Raw genomic sequence first — 23,229 nt, 5'->3', positions numbered from 1 at the left:
CCAAATTAATACAAAAATAATTTGCAGTTTCAAATAAACTACTTTTGTTTTTTAATCAAACATTTTTGATCGCATCACTAAAATATTTTAATTAACGTGCAGATCAAACATAGGTGGTCAGAATATCAGTGAGCATCAAGACAGACTTAATTTTCATAGCTGTTGACATCTTTCTACTTAAAGTTCTTTCACATGGTTATGAAGAGGGTTTAAAAAATACAATCATGAACGTTCAACTAAATATAAAAAGCTTTGTGTTTCAGAAGTGCAGCTTCCAGTTAAATTAAGCACACACACTGTACATTCATTTGACGAAAGGTAAAAATAAATAAAACAAAACTCTTCCTCCGGTTCCTGTATAGTTTTAAACGTTTTGATAGCAACTTATTTCCAATTTACACAAAATGAAACATTTTTGGCTGGACCCAAAGTATCACACCTCTGCCTAACTTTATTTTATGTTAGCTCTGCAACAAACCAATAAAAAAAATTTTTTTTTACATTTCTTTTGTGTAAAACATTTTTTTACTGCACATGTATTACAGTCATAAAAGGAAATCTCGGTAGCACAAAGGTGTGCACAACAAGAAAAAAACTGATTAATTTGACCCCAATTGGATTTTGTAATTCTGCAGTTTGTTATGATTTATTGTATGTTTCATTCAACTAAAAAAAGGTCTAATTTTCTCATTACTGTGTATTCTATTATTCTGTTCTGAATAGAATACTCAGCCTCCAATGTTTGAAGTTATTTCATACCAGCTTTTCTGTTCTCTTCTGCATCCTTTTCAATGGCTCCTTCCACAGCCTCCTGAACAAACGGTCGACTCCATTCGTAAGTGTTGTCCTCCAGCAGCACCACGTTCATGGTGAACCGTGGGTTTGATTCCAGACACTCATCCAGCATGTCGTTGGAGACCAGCGTCATCAACACTCCCAGGCAGAGAAAACTCTGTAAGCCGTACATTATTGAAACGCTGGACCGTCCTTTGAGATTTGAGCGTCCTCTCCAAACTACATGGTCACAGCAGCTAAGTCCTGATTTAAACTTTTTTCTTCAAGTTTGGCCACGAGAGCCGATCTTTTCCATTGACAGCAAAAGTCCAAAAACAGAAGTAAGGTGCGCTTCTCAGTGACTAAGCAGAAGTCACGCTGTCTTTTGATTTACTATCTAACATCCAGATAAGAGAACAAAACGGGCTTGTGGTAAATCTCAACCCCAAACACTGAAAGAAGACGTGAAGTCCTCGTGTCCCTTCAGCTGGAACCTGAGATCAATATTCCTCTACAATCAAAACGGCTGCTCTACCTGTCTTTAATACGTTAATGAACAACTGACAGGTGGCGGTCTGCACGACAGAGGAACCAGAGAGCAGAACAAACTCTCACATGCCATCTGGACTGACACCTGGCTCTAAGTACTCACTGAGATCGTCAGTCTTTGGTACATTATAGTCCGGGTAACACGAAGGTTTAGTCCTCCAATGATCTCTGTAAGCAAATCTCAGTGTCTTTCCGTTAAATGTTGATTCTAGTCATAACATCCATCTGTTGCACAGAAAAAATCCACAATGCACTCAAGTCCCGCTTCCTCACACTCCGGGAAGACTATTTTTAAAAACCACGGAAGAAAACCTTGGCAAGTTGAAAGGGGTAAAGGTCACAGCGAGCCATAAAATAGTTGGCTTGTGCAGATAAATATTGTCAGCTATAAAAGCAGGGTGGATTAAGCCTGTAAATGTCTGCTCATAAAGTTCTGTCACTGCATTTTGGAGAAAGCAAGACTCGGTTTCCTCATGTATTCTAAAATCAATTCCTGCTCAAAGAAAGAAAATAAAACATCAAAACAATACAAAATGGCCACCTTAAAAATCAATGTCTTTGCGTCAAACCATAATAACATATAATATCAATTTGAAACTACTTTTACTGCTGCACTGAATCTGTAATCAAATTGATTCCATTCAAACAGTGAATTCTGCGTTGTTCTATCATTTAACAGCCACTGATGAACAGATAACTCTATCAAACATTCTCTATGTAAACATCGATGACCTGTGGCCTTTCCTTTTGTACAGTCAAATCTCACATTTTTGTCCTGCTTGTTAACTACCAAAGTCACATTTAAACAGTGAACCTTTAAACTTAATCAAAGAAACTTCTGTTTTTCTCTCCCCTTCACAATAATGGAAGAGTCATATTGCTATGGGGCGTCTTGCACAACTCTGTTTCCTAAACCACCTTTTTTATAGTTTGAGCCACATTTCTTCTGACATTAATATCTTAGTGAACAGTTTTGTGCTTTACAGATGCAAAATGATCCAGAGATCACATGTGAAATTTTTAGTAAGAATCAAGCAGGGGAAAGAGGACAATCACTGCTCAAGAGGACAGGAGGGGGAGATAGCCAAACAATAGGTCAACACTTTAATAGAAAAAACATGGAAGGATAACTTTGTAAAAAGTTGTCTGGCCACGATTGCCCTCTCTTCAGGAGAAAAAGAGAAGGTGTGGGAGTGACTGCAGGACAGCACTGAGGTTCAGCAGCTTGAAGGAAAAACACAGTTTGATTTGATTGAGAATAAAGTTTATTTTTTTCTGTCCATTTTGGTCTCAAAAAAAATTTTTTTTCCACAATACTCTTAAAATTTCTTTTAGAATTGTGTTATTTCTTTACAATATTGTCTGATGACAGTTCATTTTACAATTTTTAATTTCTGTGTGTGAAAGACGACCACATCAGAAAAATATGTAAAAAAATATTAGAATTCTCTGGCTATTTAAACCAAATTTGCAGCACATGAGAGAAACCTTAACAATGTTTTTTTTGTTTTTTTGTTTACTGTGATCACTCTCATCCTGCACATAGCTATGAAACACTTGACCCACTTGCAGAGGTGTGCCGCAGTAATATTACTTTTATTTAACTCCAAAGTGAATTGAAAATTATACAGGCATCTTATATTTGAAGCCAATTGGATTGTCTTTAAGAGTTAAGCAAAAACCTGTTAGCTATAAAAAGGAAATGCAATGTTCTTTCATTCATTCATTCATCTTCCAGACCGCTTCTTCCCTTTCGGGGTCACGGGGGTGCCGGAGCCTATCCCGGCTACTGATGGGCGAAGGCGGGGTTCACCCTGGACAGGTCGCCAGTGTGTCACAGGGCCTCAATCACACACACATTCACTCTCACATTCACACCTAGGGGCAATTTAGAGTCACCAATTAACCTATGAAGCATGTTTTTGGACAGTGGGAGGAAGCCGGAGACCCCGGTGAAAACCCACGCATGCACGGGGAGAACATGCAAACTCCACACAGAAAGGTCCCAGCCGGGAGTCGAACCGGGGCCTTCTCGCTGTGAGGCAAGAGCGCTAACCACTGCGCCACCGTGCAGCCCGCAATGTTCTTTGTTAAACATTTTATTAAAAAAATGTTTTACAGCTAATTACGTGATAGAAAATCAAAAAGTGGAATAAATCCTGCCTGTTTAAAATAATATAGTAAGAGCACAAAAGTAATTATTGTCAACATTTATTTACGTGTAGTTTTATCCTAAATTATTTATTTGTAGTCTCTAAAATGTATTTTATACTGTGTAGTAAGGATCTCTTTTTAGCAATCATTTTGTAAAAGTTTAGTTTTCTTCTCAGGCTAATGATCTTGGGAATAAAGACATTTAAATAAATTGTAAAAGCTTTGTTTTTTTAAAAACCTTTATTTTAAAATGACTCAATGTTTTTATTGTTATTATTATTATTTTAAAATGACACAATGTTTTATTATTATTATTATTATTAAAGACCTAAAAGCTTTCACTTGATACAGAAACTACCTTTACAGGCTTTGTTTCATATATTTGATTTAGTTGTAATAAGAATACTTTCTAGATTCCAAGTATTCACTTCATTCATTCTGGTTTCTACACCTTCAATTAAGTTTTTATAATTCTTACCAGAAACTGGGTCAGTTTGTAACATCTTAAACAAAAGAAACTCAAAGCAGTTTTTTTCCTTGCATTTGTAAAAAGTTTAAGTCTAACATTTTGGAGACTCTACATTCAGCAGAATGAATGAAGACACGATTACTGAATCGAATATTTTCATTTTATTGCATAAGTCAATGTTAATGTGTTTTTAAGATTTGGTTCTATAATTATGTAATTTTTACAACAAAAAATACATTTATCCATTCTCTTTAAAAGTTCAAGACAACTTTTACTACACATGTTCCAAATTGTGGCAAGAATTTATTTAGTTAATTAATCATTATGTCTGAAGAAAGAAATACGTCTGATTTGCATGAAGTATTTGCAAAACAGAGGCAATAAAGAGATAAAGACATCTGCATTTGAGTATCTGGTTTCTCACAGTTCTGCAACGCTGACTAACTCTTGCATAATCCAGTTTCGAAGAATTGACAGATAAACTCTGATGGTGTGACTCTGACACTCATAAATGTCTAACTCTTTGAATGACCTCGGAGGGGGAAAAAAACACAATGCAGGGTTAAAGCAAAAATTCTGAACAAAAATAGAGTGACAAAGCAAACAAAAATCTGTTTGGAAGCTTGAGCAATTAAGTGTCTTATAGCCACGAGATAGAGTGAGTTAGAGAGGTTTGATCAGGATTCTCCTCAATAAGTCAAATATTCAATGTTTGAATTGTATGTGTCACTTATTCACAAGGAAAATTACTCTGGTTTAAAAAAAAAAGTAGTGACTTTGTGTTGACTTGTTCTACCTTCAACTGGTTTATCTCTGCATTATTAGGGAGTAAGGTTCTGTTTCATAAAGCAAACACTTTTAAGCTAATGCTCAACATTTCCTGAGCATCACACATTATCCTGTCTCCGCCACCACCATACAGGGTCATAAACACCCTCAGCAAACAAACATATAAACCTGGAATAGCACAGTTAACTTGGAGCGCACAGCCGTTTAGCTTAGTCACAAGTCATGCAGAGATCTGTGCCAACCTGGGGAAGGAAATTATAGTGTTAAAAGGCAAATTACCATGAAAAGAAGTGCTAAGTGCATCCTGAAAAACATCCTACAACATTACGTAAATCTAAACAGTCTTCAACCATCAAGTCAACACAGGAGTCTCTAAAAATGAGTCATTGCAAGAGTGACCATATGTCCAGAAGCCACTGTTACCTTAGAGAAGAACAGAAGGAAGAGACTAAGGAAATGAAGAAGAAGAATTAAAAAGGGACTCGCTGAATTAAATTAGTTTTTCAACACAAACAAAACAAATGGCATTAAATACTGAAATTCTCACAACTAATAGATTTAATAGCGTTTTCATTTATCATCTGGGGTATCAGCTCTCGTAAAAGCTACTCTAGGTCAACTAACTTTAGCTCAAGCGTAAAGTTATCAGCTTGAAAACCTGTTTAAAATGTTACATCTTGGATAAGTTTGGAGCCAAAAATAGAAGTCATAACTAACTACTCAGAGTGCAACATATATTTGAAAGTGTCTGCTGAGAGTCATTAGACTGAAGAGTTTTCAAAAGTATTAAGATACAAATAAGTGCAAGATATTTGTGTGTAAAAATGCAATCCAAAACTGACTTGTCCTATGCAAAAAAAAAAATAAAAGTAATACAGCAATTAATCAATATAATTCATCTCTAAATTATACTGGATAAAATACAGTAAATAAATTGTGGCAACATAGAACTGTATGAATAAAAATAATTGAAACATGTATTTTTCTTGTTCAGTAAGCTATTGCTCTGTAATTTAGTGCTATTGAGCAAAATGTAATATATTTAGGAAAATTAATCTTTTTCATGCTTTAGTCAGTGATAGACTGAGAAACTGTCCAGTGTGTACTCCCCTCTCCCTTCACCCAACAGTTTATTGGATAGGCTCCAGCAGCCCAGTGATCTGAAAGGGGTCAGAAAATAGATAGGTTGATGGTTATGCTTTTATATTTGCTTTCATATTTTTTCAATCTTTTTTACCAATAAAAGAGAAAACATTTTGTTTACATTTTTTGAAGATTGAGATTCTTATTCCATATAATGTCATGGATTCTTACGCTTAAGTCGAGTGACATAAACATCTTCTTCCCCTGACATGATTGCAAACTCTCACTGTAGATTCACACTATTCCCTGAAGAAAGGCTGAAAGAACAGTGGAGGCCTTGTTGATGTCAAAATCATGAAGGAATAGTGTTTTTATAGTAGTCACATGATGTATTAGGGTGGTGTGTGTGGTTCCTATTTTTAGTCAAAATAATCTAAACAACCATCAGGATTGTTACATTAAATACTTCTAGAAAACACATTTATTTTAAAATATAACAGCTTTACTGCCAACTCAAAGTGTCACAGACAACATTGAGACATTCTTCTTCTGTACGATTCGAAATCTATCAAGAGATTCTTTTTGTCAGACTATCATCCTCAGATGACACATTTTTGTGTTGTAGCTTTTGTAAAGCACACATTGTCCCATGCATAGTTTTTAAAGCCAATAATATGCATTTAGGAGAGTTGTATGCACTTTAAAATGTGTCTTTCTATTTACTTTTAGAAGACTGTTATGAATCATTACATTGTAGAGAGATCAAGCTCTTTTTGTTTTCATGTTGCAATAAGTGACAAATGAAAAGGCCTTAAACAACATTTTAGAACTAAATAGTGCACATTGCCATCGTCTGAATGTGCATTCCAACGCTTACGACTGATTGCAGCTTTGCACCTGCAGGACCTTCAGGAGTGGCCCAGCTTGTGCTACAATACCAACAGTAGTAAAGAGCAAGAAATGGTCAACTGAGAAACAATGAGTCATCGAAATGTATCATACAGCAGATTGTTTCCTCAGCTTCCCTGATGCTTGTTGATGTTGCTGCCTTGAGGTTCTGCTCCACCATCTGCATCGGTTCAGCCCTCATATAGTACGAGCTCAACGCCGACCATTCTGCACATTTTCAACCCCGAAAGCATCTTGTTCCTGTCAACATCCCACATGCAGATTCTACCTTTAATCTTGATGCTCAATAACAATAATCCCATGGTACACTGATATCCTTTAGACATATTGAGACACTGTCCTCATTTTAGACCATAAATCCTACTTGGAAAAGGAATAAAAAGTGGGTAGCAGAGGCCTCTGTACCTGGACCAGACATGACATCTGTGCCTACTTTCAGAAGAAGAGACGCTTTATGAGGTTTATAAAGCCAAAAAAAACTTCCTCATTCCAAGTAACGCCGGTCATCTCAGCAACCTCTTGGAGATTTTTAAGCTTACTGTAAATACCCTGCTTTGAGAGAGGATGTAATAAAATGATTTTATACCTTCTCAGAGTGAGAAACTCAAGCAGTTGAGTTTTAATTCCAGCATGTGGCCACAGTGGGGAGCTCCTGAGATGTGGAGATGTTGATGCACAGCTGCTCCTCTTTACATGTTATCACTGCAATAAAGATTAATCCTGGGGCAACATTGGAATAAAATAAAACTTTGTTTTACTTAATTTGTGTCTTTGCACAATTGATTGAAGGTGTGTGTTAGAAAGAGGCAAAGCAAAAGATTTTATGACAAAAGGGTCTTAAAACCTACCTTTCTTTTTCAACTTCTGGATTCCTACATTTAGTTTCTTGTTTTTGTAAAGTGCTGTTTGACTGATGTTGATGCTGTAGATAAGGAATAATCTAAATTGGCTTTACATCTTTCAAGAAGGTGAGCCACATTACGACTTGCAGATTAATCTTTGCACTTCGCATATCTTAACTTATCAGACTAATGCAGTTAGAATGGATCATAACATTTGTAACTGTTGAAAACACAAGAAAGAAAAAAATATTTTAAATATGTACACTTCTGAATGAGTCTTAGAAATCAATTAAGCTCAGATTCATTTACTAATTTGAATTAAAATATTTTTGCAGTCTTGATCAAGCCAGGACCTTCACCACCTCACCACTTTGACAGGAGCACTTGTCCCAGCATATTCACGGCTTTGGAGAAGCAGAGATTCATCCCACCACACAACTTTTCAAATGATATTCATTGGCAAACATGGACTGTGAAAAGAGGCTGTTAATAAGATAATGATAATTATTTAGCCTGTTAGTTGTTGCCATTGATATGTATTATATGTTTGTTGCCATTTTGTTGCAAATTCAGTTTATATGATCAGCATAAATCTTACACTGATTGATGGGAATGCAAAAAGGAAAACATGTAATCCAAAAGAAATCATGCTAATTTTTTTTCCACACATGACGTTTTAACAACACATTACTCTGGTTTACTGGTTTGTCGTATTTTATTGTTTTTAATTTGTAACATTTCTATCATGATTTTCTTTATGTTACAGCTTTTTTATATTTCTCCTTTTGATGTAGAGTCTCCTGTTAACTTCGGTTCTTTAACTGTAATTATTAAATAAAAATTGATCTAAGTTGAGTTGATTTTTTTCTCTAACATTGCTACTTTTGTTTTTTTTAACTATTATTTAACAAGGAAAAAAATCCCATTGAGATCCATTGATCTCTTTTTCAGGGGAGTCCTGGTATTTGTCAGAGAAGTCCTAAAGTCTCAACTTCTGAAACCTAAAAAAAACTTGAGTCAACAGAATCCTGGATTGGTTTTGGTTTGTTGGTTTTACAAGCAGTTCTAAAAAAAATATATATGAAATTGTTCTTATTAACTTCTATACTGATGAACTTATAATATGTCCTGGCCCTGTCTCATAAACCAATGCACCTTTTCCCCAGATTATTAAAAGTATTTTACATTTGCAGACTTTTATCACAGTTTTCCTGAGTCCTGATTGGATGACCCGGAAATGAAAGTTAAATCAAGAACCCAGTCTTCTTTTTTTCATATAATCTTCTCCTCTTTCAGCATCTTCACGTTTTAAAAGAGCAACAAAGTTTACATTTCCTAAGTCAACTTTTATTGCACCATGCTATTTTTTAAGAAAAGTCTGTCTGTTCCATACTGTTGTTTTAATACAATGATTTTGTAAATCACTAAATGCTGACTTCCTTAGTGATACTGGTTAAAAATAACTAGAATGTTCAAGGTCAAAAAGTCATAGCAATGGCAGACTGCAGGAAACTTCATACAGCTAAACCAAGTTTGGACCAAACAAAAACATATAAAGTTGTCATGGATAAGGCTCTGAAATTTCAATGATGATGACAGAAATGAGAGATGTTTTGTTCCATTTTAAACAACGTATTAAAGCATCTCAGTTATTTACTTCAAAACTAACAGAATGGAAAATAGACCACAGTATTTATTGATTTGTTTTTAACCTTTGAGCTCAATCCTATTCCTTCATGTCAATTGACCAAACTGTACACGTCAATAAAAAAATATGCTGTCATATCTATGTGAGTCACAACCTGTAAGCTGTGAAGTGCTTAGCTTTGCAATCAAATGTCTTCAGTATTTCAACGGAAAACATCATTTTCTTTACGAATGGCATCATTTGAGTGAGTTTGGCATACTAACATTTTCAACTGGTTTCTGTAACTTTTAGGAGCATAGAGATCTCAATAAATGAGGGTCTAGTCTACTCCAATATTGGCATGCATTAAAAAAGGACTTAGGTTACATCAACGGTTATTACTGAATTGGTACTTTAAATTGTTTTTAAATGAGTCAAATTAACTTCTAATCAATCAGATCTTTTTTGTTTGTTTGTTTTATTGAATGTAATGATAAATCTACTAAATTGATATTTGGAAAAAAGTTATGGTCTATATCAGCAGATATGAATATATTTGCTGATGTTGCTTTAAACTGTGCAACCGTGATGTCTGTAAACATATCTGTGTGTCTGCAACAGCGATAATTATGTCAGAGATGTTAAAACACTCTGACAGTTCATCAGTCCAGTTTTACAGTAACTAAAGATGGATGACTATGCTCTTTGTTCAAGGTTTTTGCTTGCTGTTGTGTTTAAGTTAATTCATTAAAGTTTCAGTAACAAGTCCACCTCACCTCAGTCCACTTCAGAAACTTGTCTTATTAACCAACATGTGCTCTGCAAAGGGGTGGTGTACTGTTGGGGGAACCCTGCCCTTCCAAAATCAAAATCTGAGCAGGCTCCAACAACTCCATGACTGTGAGCAGAACTTTATTTAAATTAGAAGATGGATGGATGGATGGATGGATGGATGGTAATTTTCATTGGCCAACACGTTTGAACTTACCACCGTCTTCAATGGGATTTCAATAGTGCTGAAGGCGATGCTTCCTGTTGTTTATTACACCTTTACAGCTGGTGTTGTTTCTATAAACTAGTAAGAGGAAGTGAAAGCATTTGCTATGAAGTGTTTCATTTTAAGACATGCGGTGGGCTGTGCACAATGGAAATAAAAATAAAAGGCTATTTGTTTTCAAAGATGCAACTTTTTGATGATGGTCACATGCTATTGCTTTCGGAAATTTCCAAATTTATTTTCCAAATGTTCATACAACTCTGTCTCTGTCATTTAACTTCATGATCTACTGTCACAAATAACAAACGACACATCAGCAGTTTGGGATATTGATGGGGAGACTTTTAAATCCAGCCCTAAAGGGTTCCTTGAAGTGATGAGAGAAGAGAGACAAAATAATTGTGAATGTATATGATGAGCAATATATATGATAATTTATTACCTTTAAGACACTAAAGAACACTTTTTAAATTAAATATAAGTTATTTTTGAGAGCTCTTGGGGTTATAAACCCGGATGGCTGCCCATTTTATGAACAAACATCCGAACATCCGAAGATGGATCTACATATTGTCCATATAAAATGAAACCATTTCACTGATCACAGCTAGCTCAGTGGAGAAAGTGGGTGTTTGTGTTAGCCTGGGGGCGGTGCTGGAAACTCAGACTCTTCCTGGAAGGAGCTGTTCCCCACATTGTGATGTCACAATGTGAGGACCTGAGGACCCACTCGTTTTTGTGGGTTGGGAGGGGCTGGTGCTCAGAGAGCAGAGTTTTAGAGGAATGCTCAAAGATGCATGAGTGGAGGAAAATGTCATTTTGGGGGTGTTTTTCATGAAAAACTAACATTTGAATACACTAAAACGCTCAATAAAGTTGATATTGCATGACATAGTCCCTTTTAACCAGCGGTGTCAAACTCAATCTCACAGGGGACCAAAATCCAAAACACACCTTAGGTCAAATAGGATAAACATTTATTGCACACACTAAAACTACATTTTAAAAACCTTAAAAATGTAACTTTTTAACATAAATATGAATTTAAAAAAAAGGCAGGAATATGTCTACTTGGACCTTAAATAACTTTCAGTATTTTATTTTCCGTAAAAATATATTTTATCAAATTATACAAGTTAGAAATAGGCGCAAGATAACATCTGGACATTAATAACAATACAGTAAAATGATCTGGAGGGCCGGATTTAATTCGCTGGTAATTATTATATATTGTATATTTTAACCCTATGATAATGTTAAACTACACCGTCAAATAAAAGGCGCTGTTGTTTATTTCTGTTGTTGTTTGTGTCCTCCTGACTTCCTTTCATTATCAGACCTGTGCTCGTCACACAGTTAAAAGTTCAGCTGAAGGGATGAATGGTTTGTGAAGTGAAAGCACCGCCCCTTGGTTGCGTCACGCCCCCCATACCAGGCTGTGATTGGCTGAAGCTGCATTACAGGGCGGGAAAAGAAATTCGACACATTTAGAATCACACTGGGCCAAACGTAACGAAAGGAACCAGACTGAGAGATTTGGGAATAAAGGAGGACATCATTGATTTCAATTACATTTTTGATTTTTTTATAGCATCTTCTTATTTCCCCATGTGAATTTTATTTTTGCACAAAAGCGGACCTCCAACTGATAACATATATCAGTGAATCTGCTGTGTGTCTGTGGGTCAAGAAGAAGAAGAAGAGCAGGAATGGAGAAAATGAACGGTTTCTCGCGGGGACGGAACATCCTGTGCCTGTTTGACGTGGACGGCACCCTGACACCGCCGAGAGAAGTGAGCTCACTTTCCACAACGAGCTTGTTGTTTTTGTCCTTAAGCCTTGGCAGCAGCTCCCTCCTCCGCCCCCTGCTATCTATCTGACAGGCTCGCAGTGTGCAGAGCCGTGCAGAGCACACCGTGTCCTCCTGGCACCATGTTGATGCGGTTCAGTTGTAAAAACTGTGTTTTGGTCACAAAGCTGCCCTGTTAAACACATTTATATGATTAAAAGTCATGTTTCTGGTGTGTTTTTCCCTTTAAACATCTCTTCTCTGTGTAATGACACTCTGCTGACCCTACAGAATGACCTGACATGCATTTTTTTCCCTCCTCTGTGCAGAAAATCGACCCAAACCTTGATGAGTTTTTTCAGACTCTGAGAAGAAAAGTAAAGATCGGCATTGTTGGGGGGTCAGACTATCCCAAGATTGCAGAGCAGCTTGGAGAAGGAGATGATGGTAAGCATTCCTCCTCCTGTTTGAAGTCATTGGGGTGATGAAAGGATCTGACACCTTTAATTGGAATTAGACTGTGGTCTGCAGAGATCAGAGCTGTGCAAGAAAAAAATAGAACACACTGTGTGCACAGCTAAAAGAGGGAGACGAAAAATAGGGCGTATCTTAAAGAAGAAAATCACTAGAAAGCAGAAGTGCATGCAGCAAGTCATTTCTACTTAGCAAGAAATCTTAAAAAAAAAAAATCAAATTCTTGAATAAAGGAGTTCCTCACAAGCATTCAAAGAGGAATAACATGGTTAAAAAGTTATTTTGAATTGAATGTTATACAGCCCAATAATTGTGATTTTTGCTACTTCTAAGCAAATAGTTTGTTTTTTGAGCTTTAATTGTAGTTCATTTTGACCACAATGGCAAAATAATAAGTCGAAATGATTTATTTTTAAACAAAATTTCATTTAACATGAGAATATGATCTTAGCACAAGTTGCCTCATCTTAATAAATCTTTATAAAATCTAACTTATCCCTAGAACATGAATTTATGTTTTGTTTCATGCATGCTAGCCTAGCTTGTCAACATTTATTAAATCTTTAAATAACAGCCCTAAAATTGAATCAACATATCAAATCAAGAATTTTTTAGTCTTAAATCTGTTTTTTTCTCTTGTTAAGAGTTAGGAGGAGAAGGATTTTGATTTATTTTAATAATAATTTCCTTATTTCTAGATCTTAGCTCCTACTTAGACAAAACATTTTCAACTCCCGATTATCAGAACAGCTTGGAAATGTAGAGCAAAGTTTACTTGATCAAATATCGTGAATGTCTAAAAACAAGGTAGTAAATCAATCAATTTGCAGTTGTATTGACATCTGCACACTGTGTTTTGCACCATTCTGTCATGAACAAAAATACTGATAAAAATGGTGCAGTTTACATTTTAGCTAACAGAGTTTATGCCAAGACACACTCAGAAGCTGATAGGCTTGTCTTTCAGCAAACATTAAGCAACAACCTGAATGCCAATGAATGATGTAGAAGACTGTGTGCTTCAGCCACTGTGCCAAGTGTGCCAAAGGTGACTCTTCTTGTTGTTTATTACACCTTTACAGCTGGTGTTGTCTTCATAGACCAGTAGAAGGAAGTGAACGTCATTAACATTTTTCATTTTAAGACATGTGGCATGCTGTGCACAATGTAAATAAAAACAAAGGGCTGTTTGTGCACTAGTTTTCAAAGCTTTTCAATGATAGTCACATGCTTTCTGAAATTTAGCATGTAATGTTCCAATTCTGTGTGTTAAACTCTGTCTGCATCAACACAATATTCTGTTATTCCATTCAGTGTCTTCATTCGGCAGTAATTTATTTACATATATATTTATTTATATATATTGGTGGGTCAAACAATGGCTTCATTCAGTCTTGTCCCAAACACACAGGGATTTCTTTAATAAACGATCATTTAATTAGTCAAATTCAATGGTGTTTCCTACCGAAACAAGCAAATACTTAAGAAATGAATGTTTGCTCACTAAATATTGTTTTTTCCAATGTGTTTAATTAAATGTATATAAATGAGAGTTTACATTTTAGCTGATCGAGACCCATTTAGAGGATATTTTATCATAACTTGTAAAACATGTACAGCACCAATATATTCTCATCTCTGCTAATGGGGGAGATTAAACAAAGTGGGAAGGTTGGACAGAGTAAACGTCTTATCCAGCTAATGTTGTCTCTGTAATCTGCTAAGAGCTGAGCTGTATATAGGTGTCTGCTGCTGTGTTAATGTGGCGTATGTGTTCTCTTGCAGTCATACACAAGTTTGACTATGTGTTTGCTGAAAATGGAACAGTTCAGTACAAAGATGGGAAACTTGTCTCAAAACATGTAAGTAAGTGTTCATGGTCCAAATCATTGTAATGTTGACAGATGCAAACTTCCATAAAAACACGAGGGCACATGCACAGATGATAAAGAAAGAAACTGCTTTATCTTTTAATGATCGTCAGCAGATTTGGTTGGAAACAATGAGATAAGATAACTGATCTGAACAGTTGGAGCACCACTTCTTATTTTACTTCAGTTAGTATCCAATCATTCCTTTGAAAGTTGCATGCTTTATCATTTGCCGTCTTAATATGAAATAAAAACATCTAGAAAGGTGGTAAAGACACGCTCGAACAAACTACACCTTATTCATATACATATAAGACACAATGTCTATAGTACATGCATTAAGCCTAATGTCTAATGCAGGGGTCTGCAACCTGTGGCTCCAGAGCCACGTTTGGCTCTTCTACCTCTCCATTGTGGCTCTCTGGTTAAAGAAAAGTCACTGTAAAGTTAAGTTAAAAAAAAAACAAAATAATGTATCACTCTGGGAGCCTCCAAAGCACATTAGAAATAGTGGTTCAATAATCGAGAACTAAACATTTTGTCAAATTCCAGTATTTTAAGTGTATGGTTAAAATACAGTTAATTAGCTGTGTTTTAATTTTAGAAAGTTAGATTTATGAATTTCTGGCTAAGAAGCTCCACAAAAGTTTAAAAATAAGATGTTTTCCTTTTTTACTGCTGACATTACACCACCTCTCACTAGATTTACTCCATCGAAATGATCCTATGTGATTCAGGAAGTCTTTTATTTTGAAAGGTATTCTAGTTACTCCGTTAAAAGTTATAAACTGTTTAATATTTAGGGAAAAAAACAAATTTCTCCTAAAGTTTGGTTTATTTATGCCAAATAAGTACTTGTGTATTCATATTTCTCATAAAAATAGCAAAAACATAAATACAAAGTCTTGTTTTCTAAAGGGTGTGAGGCTCCTACTGGGTTGTGGTCAGGGATAAATCACCCCAAAATGACTCTTTAAGTGTTAAAGGTTGCAGGCCCCTGGTCTAATGTGTTAAAGTTGAGATTTTTTTATGCTGTAGCCTAAAGGGAACATTTTAATTTTCCTAATTTTAGTTTGTAAACATGGAGTTTCATTGTTTTTCATCACTGAAGTACGTTTTAACTCCTACAGACCATACAGAACCACATTGGCGAGGAGCTGCTGCAGGATCTGATTAACTTCTGCCTCAGCTACATGGGACTCATCAAGCTGCCAAAGAAACGGTGATTTACACTCCAAATTCCTACAATCTGTTAGATCTTTTAAGTGGATTTTTTTTATCTAATAGGATTAAAAAATGTCTCAATCCTTTGGTTATCAAGGAAAATGCAGAGGAGAGGGTTAGATAGAGGCAGGTGATTCACTGTGCTGACCCTGAAGGGACCTTGAAGAAAGAAGAAGAAAAAATGACTCAAGTTAATGTTTATAGTAGACTGCCACGTTCATTGTTTAATCACATGTTCTCTTCTGTTTGCAGGGGAACTTTCATTGAATTCAGAAATGGAATGATTAACATTTCACCTATTGGTCGGAGCTGCACATTGGAGGAAAGAATAGAATTTTCTGAAATTGACAAGGTAAACCTCTACTATTATCTTTAAACCAATGGGTTCTCAAAATTATTAGTCTCTACTGCATATATATGAAACTGAATCTTTACTGCACTTCACACACACTTTAGAGATATGTACTATAAGCCAATAATTTATTTTAGAAATATATAATCTTGTATGTCTTTTATCTAGTTTTACTCTGGATCCCACATTTCTGCCTGACTTAACATTGAAATGCACAGCAGCCAGGCTCAGTTTCATAATGTGTTCAGTCAAGCAGACAGAGGAAGGTCAAGCTACAGGATATTTCTGGATAGTTAAACAGATTTACACTGATGTAACACAGAGACATGCAGTGTGGAAGAAGCAGTTCAAAACAAGAGGAAGAGGGGATGTTTATGCTGCTATCTTTTTAGTTGAATTATAAAATGACATAAATCTTCTATTAGGATTTTATTTATTGAAAAAATCAATATAAATCAATTAACAGCTATTATTAATTTTAAGTGTCTGTGGTTAGGATTGAGTTAATGAATAAAGGTGCCCAGAGTATTGATTAAACAAAAAAGGTTGTTGTGTACAAAATATTGTGGAAACACAAATGTAAATTATTATATAGAAAAGTTAGCAAAAAAATCATGCAAATGTTTACTCTGTTCCATAACCTCAAGTGTTATGAAAGCATTTTTCTTGCCATAACTTGCCATAACTTACCCAACACATCTTGACTGTAGAAACACAGTAGCAATAGGGAGACATGTTAGCCTAGAAGAAGATTTTAAAGAACCTGAGTTAAACTACATCCCTTTTTTTCTTAACATATAACACAATAGAAAGATACTCAACTCAAGAAGAAATCAATATATGATTTTTCAATATTTTTGTGTTTGTGTTTGTGCTTTATGAGGATAGCTTGGTTTAACATTGAGCTCTTCCATTCAAAATTGTGACTGTCCTAATTGAATCTCATTCATGTATTTTTTTTAATGAAGAAAACAGCATGGATCTGAGCACACATTGGGATTTCCTAGAGGTCGAATCCCTGGAAAGTAACTTGTTCCTAAGAACTCTATAGAATTGGGATTCCTCAGCAGAGTATTTGTTTGACGAAGGTTACAGTTGTTTTGTAACGTCAAAAAGCTTGACCCCTTAGTCAAAAATCTTTTGGGTTCAATTGGTTCATTTGCACTCAAGAAAAATAAACTTCTGCAGAAAATGAGATTTAGGTATGGGATGGGGCAATAAAAACACATCTGAGAAAGCAACTAATGTAACAGTTATGAAACTACTTGGAGCCAATTGTTAAGGGAAAGGACAAACATTATTATTCAGTTTCTTCTGAGATTTTCTTAGACATTTCTGATGTATGTAAGACCAGACGATCTGTTTTTATATCCATGCACAATATGTTAGCTTGAACAACTGATGCTGGCAGTCTACCATCATGGAGGAAGGGTTATACTTGTTTGAACGTCCCGGAGGCACTGAAGAATGGTTTCAATACTAGTGTCCTAATGGAGGGGTGTCTTCCCTGAGAAGTGTAGGTCATGGGTTCAAATCCATGTTGAGTTGTGTCAAAGACTATAATCCACCAAATGGTTCCTGAAATCAGCTTTGCTTGCAACTCTTCGAAGGATTTTATAGTCATAGGCCTTGTTTCCACTGAGTGGTGCGGTCCGGTACATTACAGTATGGTCTGGTATTTTGAAGGTTCCCATTGTAAAATGGACCTCTTAAACATTACTGAACCAAACCTCGAGAGGGCCCCTTATCCATTGTAGCTCCATAGAAAAATGGAACAGGATGGTTGGGGCAGAGCCACCCGTTGATTGGCAGAAAGTGATGGTGACATTGGAAGGCACCAGTATAGCGCTAATTAGCGTTTCTCTTTTCCTACTTATAGCTGTATTCTTCTTATCTGTCTGGAATCTTCTTTCAAACAACATTAAATTCCTGTCATACACAATGATAAAATGTAAGCAATAAAATAAGCTGCTGGATGACCTCCATTGTTGTTGCTGTTCTAGTCGTTGCAGTGCATTGACGCAGTGACATGCTAGTGGTTTACACCACGTGTGCACCGTGAAAACAAACCACTCAGTGGAATCGAGGCTTAACCGAGTGCTAATGCTTGGCTGAGTCTAACTGGACCGTACCGTACTACTTCTTACCAGACCGGACCACTCAGTGAAAACAATGTTTTATAGATTGGATTTGAACCCGCAACCACCAATGTCAGTGAAGACTCTACACCTGGCCACTGAGCTGGTATACAAACTAGTCTTCAGTGGCCTGGTGGAAGAGTGTCCGCCTAGAAACTGGAAGTTTATGAGTTTAAATCCATGGCAGAGTCTTACCAAAGACTCTAAACGTGGGACACAAATGCCTCCCTGCTTGACACCCAGCATGAAGGGGTTGGAGGTTAAACATTCCTGAATGCAGCTCTGTTTACCGCTCACTGCTCCCTTGGGGGATGTGTCAAACGCAGAGAAAAGAATTTCAAACATCCAGGTGTGTGACAACTAATCCGGCTTTAACTTTAACATTTAAAAAAAAGCAGACATCTTGTCAGAGAGTAAGTCAGTTTGTTTGCCAGAAATACAGACATTTTGGAACTTTGACATCAACTTATGTCAAAAGTTTTCATGCCTTACTACCTCTAATATGCAAAGTGGGTGTGGCTCAAAATGTGGTACAGGGACAAACATGAAAGACGGATCCAACCTTTACTGGCATTCACATAATAACAGATGTGGTTCTCTTCCCTGTTTATCAAATGCCATTAAAGACATGTCTGCATTGCTGCAGTCGTGGGCACAATGAAAAATCTGCAGGACTTTCTGCTTCACTCAAAATATGAAATGTCCTGGTAGAATTTATACTCTTAGAGCCATGCGCAGAAGACACATGTCTTGTTTCTCATCAAGTATGTACCAGCCTTCAGTCTTTAATGAATTCATTTAAAGGTAAACACTTTTGTCTTGATCTGATCACGTAGCAGTGCGACCATCCCAAGCCAAAAATCTGCAGCACAACAGCTGAGAGACAAAATAAGTGAAGTGTTGCAATGGTTTGGTCAAAGTCCAGGTCTGACTAAACTGCTGTGTTGGGAATTTTAGAGATGTGGATGAACGACGGCTTCAAAACCTCAATGAGTGACCCTCCGCAACAGTGTCAAAGAAAGTCATCCTGACATTTCAAAAATAAAAAATGCAAAAAATCATAATTTTGCGCAATTAAATTAGAAACTTGTTGAGTTTAAAAGCAGATATTTTTTTTTCAGAAAATTTGTTTTGAGTGGAAGAAGTCAGGAGATGTTTTTAATCCTGTTTTGAACAGAGACTCAACTGTTTTGACAACACAGAGACTGGTGCAGTCACACTCTTCAGTTAAACATTAGCATTAGCATGCTAACAGACTTGTTTTTTCCTTTCCCTGCAGAGAGAGAAGATCAGGGAGAAATTTGTTGCTGCCCTGAAAGAAGAGTTTGCTGGAAAGGGTCTTCGCTTTACCAAAGGTGGGAGAGCAAAAACTAGTCAATTGTGGTTTATTTTTGGAGTTATCTTTTAAAAGAACTTGTGAACAAAGTATTTTATTAGTCTTTTTCCAACTTGAAAGCTTGAAGACGGACTGGCTGTGCTGCATTACTCTCTGTTTTGCTTTTTTACGTCACACCCAGAGTTCGTCGTGTACCTTTCTCAGCAGATCAAAGTTGTCGGTTAACTATTAAGCAAACACTCTTGCCTTCGAGACATGTCCAGAGAGCAAATGAGGTGCCTGATGTTTGCCTACGTGCTCCATCGGATGTGAGCTTCTGCAAATGACACACGAGAGAGAAGAAAGCAGAACATGATTCAACACGCTCAGTCGGATCTATAATTGAAGCTTTTTTTTTTATTCATTCCCCTCTGAACTTTTTTTTTGTTGAGTCAGCTGTTTGGCAGGACAGAAAGTTTCAGACATGGACATGGATGAGTTAAAGATGTAATCAAAGCACAAAGCTGTTTATGTGGTGAGGTCGAAGGTGTTTGGGATGGAAGTGTGCCAGGGGTGTGTGAGGGAACCCGCCCTCTGACTGGCTGCTCTGACGAACAATAAAATCACTTAAGGTGGAGGGACAAAGCACTCAAAGATTGTTTTTTTTTTAATCTAAAAAAATTTTTTTTTTTTTAACTAAACCCACAGTTTATCCCTGATGAGTCACACTGTACTCACAATCACATATACCACAGTGTGGAAAGGAAAAATACTTGATTATTTCTCTCAGTGTGATTCCACAAGGGCATGTTTGTCTGCTGCTCAGTTCTTTTCAACCAGTTGATTGCAAAACAGAGTATTTCTGCTCCTGTTTAAAATGTGGATGAACAAGTGACTAAAGCTCTGTCATTGTCTCTTTCAGGTGGTCTAATCAGCTTTGACGTCTTCCCTGAAGGCTGGGACAAAAGGTTATGTTTGGACCTGCTGGAGGGTGAAGGCCTGGATGCCATTTACTTCTTTGGCAACGAGACCTCAGATGTAAGATCATTTTGTGAAATGAAAAAATGCTCCAGACATTTTATTACAAAACCCATGTGTTGTTTTAGAGTCTATTGCGATTTTCCTGAAAGTTTCTCCAAAGTTTTGGCTGACATAGAATTGAATTACAATAGAATTACAACAAATGGACTAACCTTCTATCACTCAGTATCCATTCAAACACGCTCGCATAAAGTTTTTCTTTAAGTTTGTGATCCTGCATTGAGCTCACTTACACATTTTATGGTCCAAACCTACAAATTGAATTTATTTTAATAGATTTTGCAGTTATAGAATTTTTTAACTTATTAGATTCATGACCAAATATTTCAAAAATAATTTAAAGCTGAACATGGATTTTCACGTTATACACTCAAAGCAATGTTACTAACATCTACACGTAAAATAAAGATGTTGATATTCAGAAAAACAAGCAACAGGACCTTTTTTGCAAATTTAACATGTCTTATTTTATTTACTTTGTTTGTATTGTCATGTAATTTAGTGATAAGTCAGGATTGCTATCCGTTGAAATGCAACATGATCACCAAGCTTATAATATGTGTGCAGTAAAATAGCTCAGCTGCAATTAAAAAAAATATCAGCTTGCATTGTTCTTTAGAGTTTAGTGAAATATTTGAGAAAGAAAATGGAAGTTATTTGATCAAATATTCTTGAGTATAAGTATAGCAAGTATACTATAGACCAGGGATAGGCAACTCTAGGCCTCGAGGGCTGCTGTGTCTTCATGATTTCCAGATATCCAAGTCCTACTCATGACTCGTGTGTCTAGTCTATTAGAAAATGCCAGATCAGGGTATGCTGGAAAAGATGCAAGAATGCAGCTCTCGAGGCCTGGAGTGTCCTATCCCTGCTATACTAACTGAATACGTCTTCAGAAAAGTGGAAAATTTTAAGTTTACAATATATACACAGTATATAAAAATTAGACTTCAAGTACACTGCCGCACGTTTTGTATAGATTAGTTGTAATACACTTAAATAGACTACTTTTTGCTTATGGCTTAACTCAAAACTCTTTGAAAAGATGGAAGAACTAGCCAATTTCAGGACTGGTTGCTACGGAATCGAGTCACATTTAGTTTCACATATTAACACATTAATACTCTGTTGAAGTGGAAGTTTTTTAAGTTAAAGTTGTTTTTTTGTTTTGTTTCGTTTTTTTGGTTGGTTCTATAAATGTAACATTTCACAACCTTTAAATAATAATAAGCATCAACCAAAAAGGAAGCATCATGCTTATCAAAGCCCATCCTGTTTGTATAACAAGCATTTAGAACTGGAGAGAAAACCAAAGCAGCTGATTTCAAGCTTCTTGTGAGAGTAGCTGACTTTATAACTCTCTTCAATGCTTTCAATCAGGTTAAATGTATGCTAGAGTTGAATGCATCCTAGTGGCTTCTTTTGGTTGCACATGCCATTCATAACAAACTGCGTCAGGCTGCAGGAGAGTTTCTCTGAGTTCTCATGTTTAAACTGGGATCTCTTTGCAGGGAGGAAATGACTATGAAATCTTCAACGACCCTCGGACCATCGGTTTCACAGTCTACTCCCCTCAGGACACGGCCAGGCTTTGTCGAGAGCTGTTCTTTGATTCCACACCACAAATCTTCTGATATCCAGATTCCCACCCCCCAATTCCATTACCCACAAACCCCTCTGAACTGGATCACAACAGGGTCCACACTGGGTCCTGTTTATGAAACCATGAACGGTACAACTACTGATCCCTCCATATTATTAATATAAAGCTAAATATTAATAACACAGAGGTGTTCCGACTAAAAATGTTTGCTAGGTTGCACGATTTTATTTTATTTTTAAAACAGGAACAGAGACAGTGTTTCATATAAAGTACTGTGCCAAAAGTTGCGCTTGATTTCTGTGATATGTAGCATGACACCTGAGATGAAGCAGAAGCTTTGAGAGATTTAAAAACAGGAATGTTAAAACTGTACAGAGTCATATTTGCACTGCCATGTTTTTCATGAATGTTGAAAGTGAGAAGAATGAGAGTGATTGAAATGTGAAGGTATGTGATCATTTTAGTCTAAAAGGGGCCTTTCATCCTCCTCGGCTGCGGAGGAAACACAGAAGGGAACAAGTATTTTCATGTGAAAACTGGATTTGATATTTATTAAATGTTTTAGTTTTTCTTTACGAATCATATTGAAAAGATGAAAATTTGCACAACTTTTATTTTTTGTTTATTGTAATCATCTTTAAATGTATTTATAAGACACAGTTTTAAGGTTACATAAAAAAGATTCATGGCAGTGAATGGATTTTAAAACGATAAGTAAAATGTTTTAAGAACTCTTCTCTTATTTTGGCTATGCATATACATGGGCAGTAAAAAAAAATACTGATAATTGCCCATTTTCATTATATTTACTTTTTTTTTAATTAACTAAATCCTGAACAAACCTATCTTGAGGTTTTATGAAGTTCGTGTGTAATCTGGTGCTCCCTTTTGAAAGCTTGACTTATCTGCTCGTATGGGATTTTAATGTATCACTTAACTATAAAAAGAATCTATGAAAAAAGATGTCTGATTTCTGCAATAAATCTTTTTTGTATAAACTTCAATCCCTGTTTTGTTATTTTTAACCCTTGAAGCGCCTGTCATTCTACTTTCAGCCACTAGATGTCCTCATTGCTTGAGCTAAATACCATTGAATGTCTGTTCCTTCTGTTTTTCCTCTGTAAATGTTGATGTTTTCCATTCACAAAGTTTTATATTTGATGACTATCAAGAACACATTTGAAAAATGAATCATTATTTTATACTTAAAAAAAACACATCTGACCCAA

The 23,229-nt window shown here is 36.0% G+C and overlaps 2 protein-coding genes across 2 annotated transcripts in view; one reads left to right on the top strand and one right to left on the bottom strand.

Moving 5' to 3' along the window:
• The window catches only part of gucy2c (guanylate cyclase 2C), an 18,481-nt gene extending 16,856 nt beyond the window's left edge, over positions 1-1,625 (bottom strand). Inside the window, exon 1 of the mRNA XM_024272400.2 lies at positions 760-1,625. Coding sequence (XP_024128168.1) covers positions 760-967 — 208 coding nt within the window. The 5' untranslated portion in view covers positions 968-1,625. The remainder of the gene's footprint in view (positions 1-759) is intronic.
• Positions 1,626-11,648: 10,023 nt separating this feature from the next.
• LOC112145920 (phosphomannomutase 1) lies at positions 11,649-23,217 on the top strand. Its single transcript, XM_024271408.2, has 8 exons — positions 11,649-11,986; positions 12,312-12,429; positions 14,242-14,318; positions 15,458-15,549; positions 15,804-15,903; positions 19,321-19,396; positions 20,279-20,394; positions 21,909-23,217. Exons 1-8 carry the CDS (start codon positions 11,903-11,905, stop codon positions 22,029-22,031), a joined length of 786 nt encoding a protein of 261 aa, XP_024127176.1. The 5' UTR covers positions 11,649-11,902; the 3' UTR covers positions 22,032-23,217.
• Positions 23,218-23,229: the final 12 nt, after the last annotated feature.

This window comes from Oryzias melastigma, linkage group LG8, assembly GCF_002922805.2.
Source record: "Oryzias melastigma strain HK-1 linkage group LG8, ASM292280v2, whole genome shotgun sequence".
Classification (NCBI taxonomy): Eukaryota; Metazoa; Chordata; class Actinopteri; order Beloniformes; family Adrianichthyidae; genus Oryzias; species Oryzias melastigma.
The sequence above is the reverse complement of the archived record's forward strand: the minus strand, read 5'-3'. Positions and strand labels throughout refer to the sequence as shown.

What these genes read in the sequence shown, in the direction of transcription:
- LOC112145920 (XM_024271408.2), top strand. Translation starts at nt 11,903, where the DNA reads ATGGAGAAAATGAACGGTTTCTCGCGGGGACGGAACATCCTGTGCCTG. An exon ending in GCTTGGAGAAGGAGATGATG is followed by an intron (nt 12,430 to 14,241) that starts GTAAGCATTCCT and finishes GTTCTCTTGCAG; the next exon opens with TCATACACAAGTTTGACTAT. An exon ending in GGAAACTTGTCTCAAAACAT is followed by an intron (nt 14,319 to 15,457) that starts GTAAGTAAGTGT and finishes TAACTCCTACAG; the next exon opens with ACCATACAGAACCACATTGG.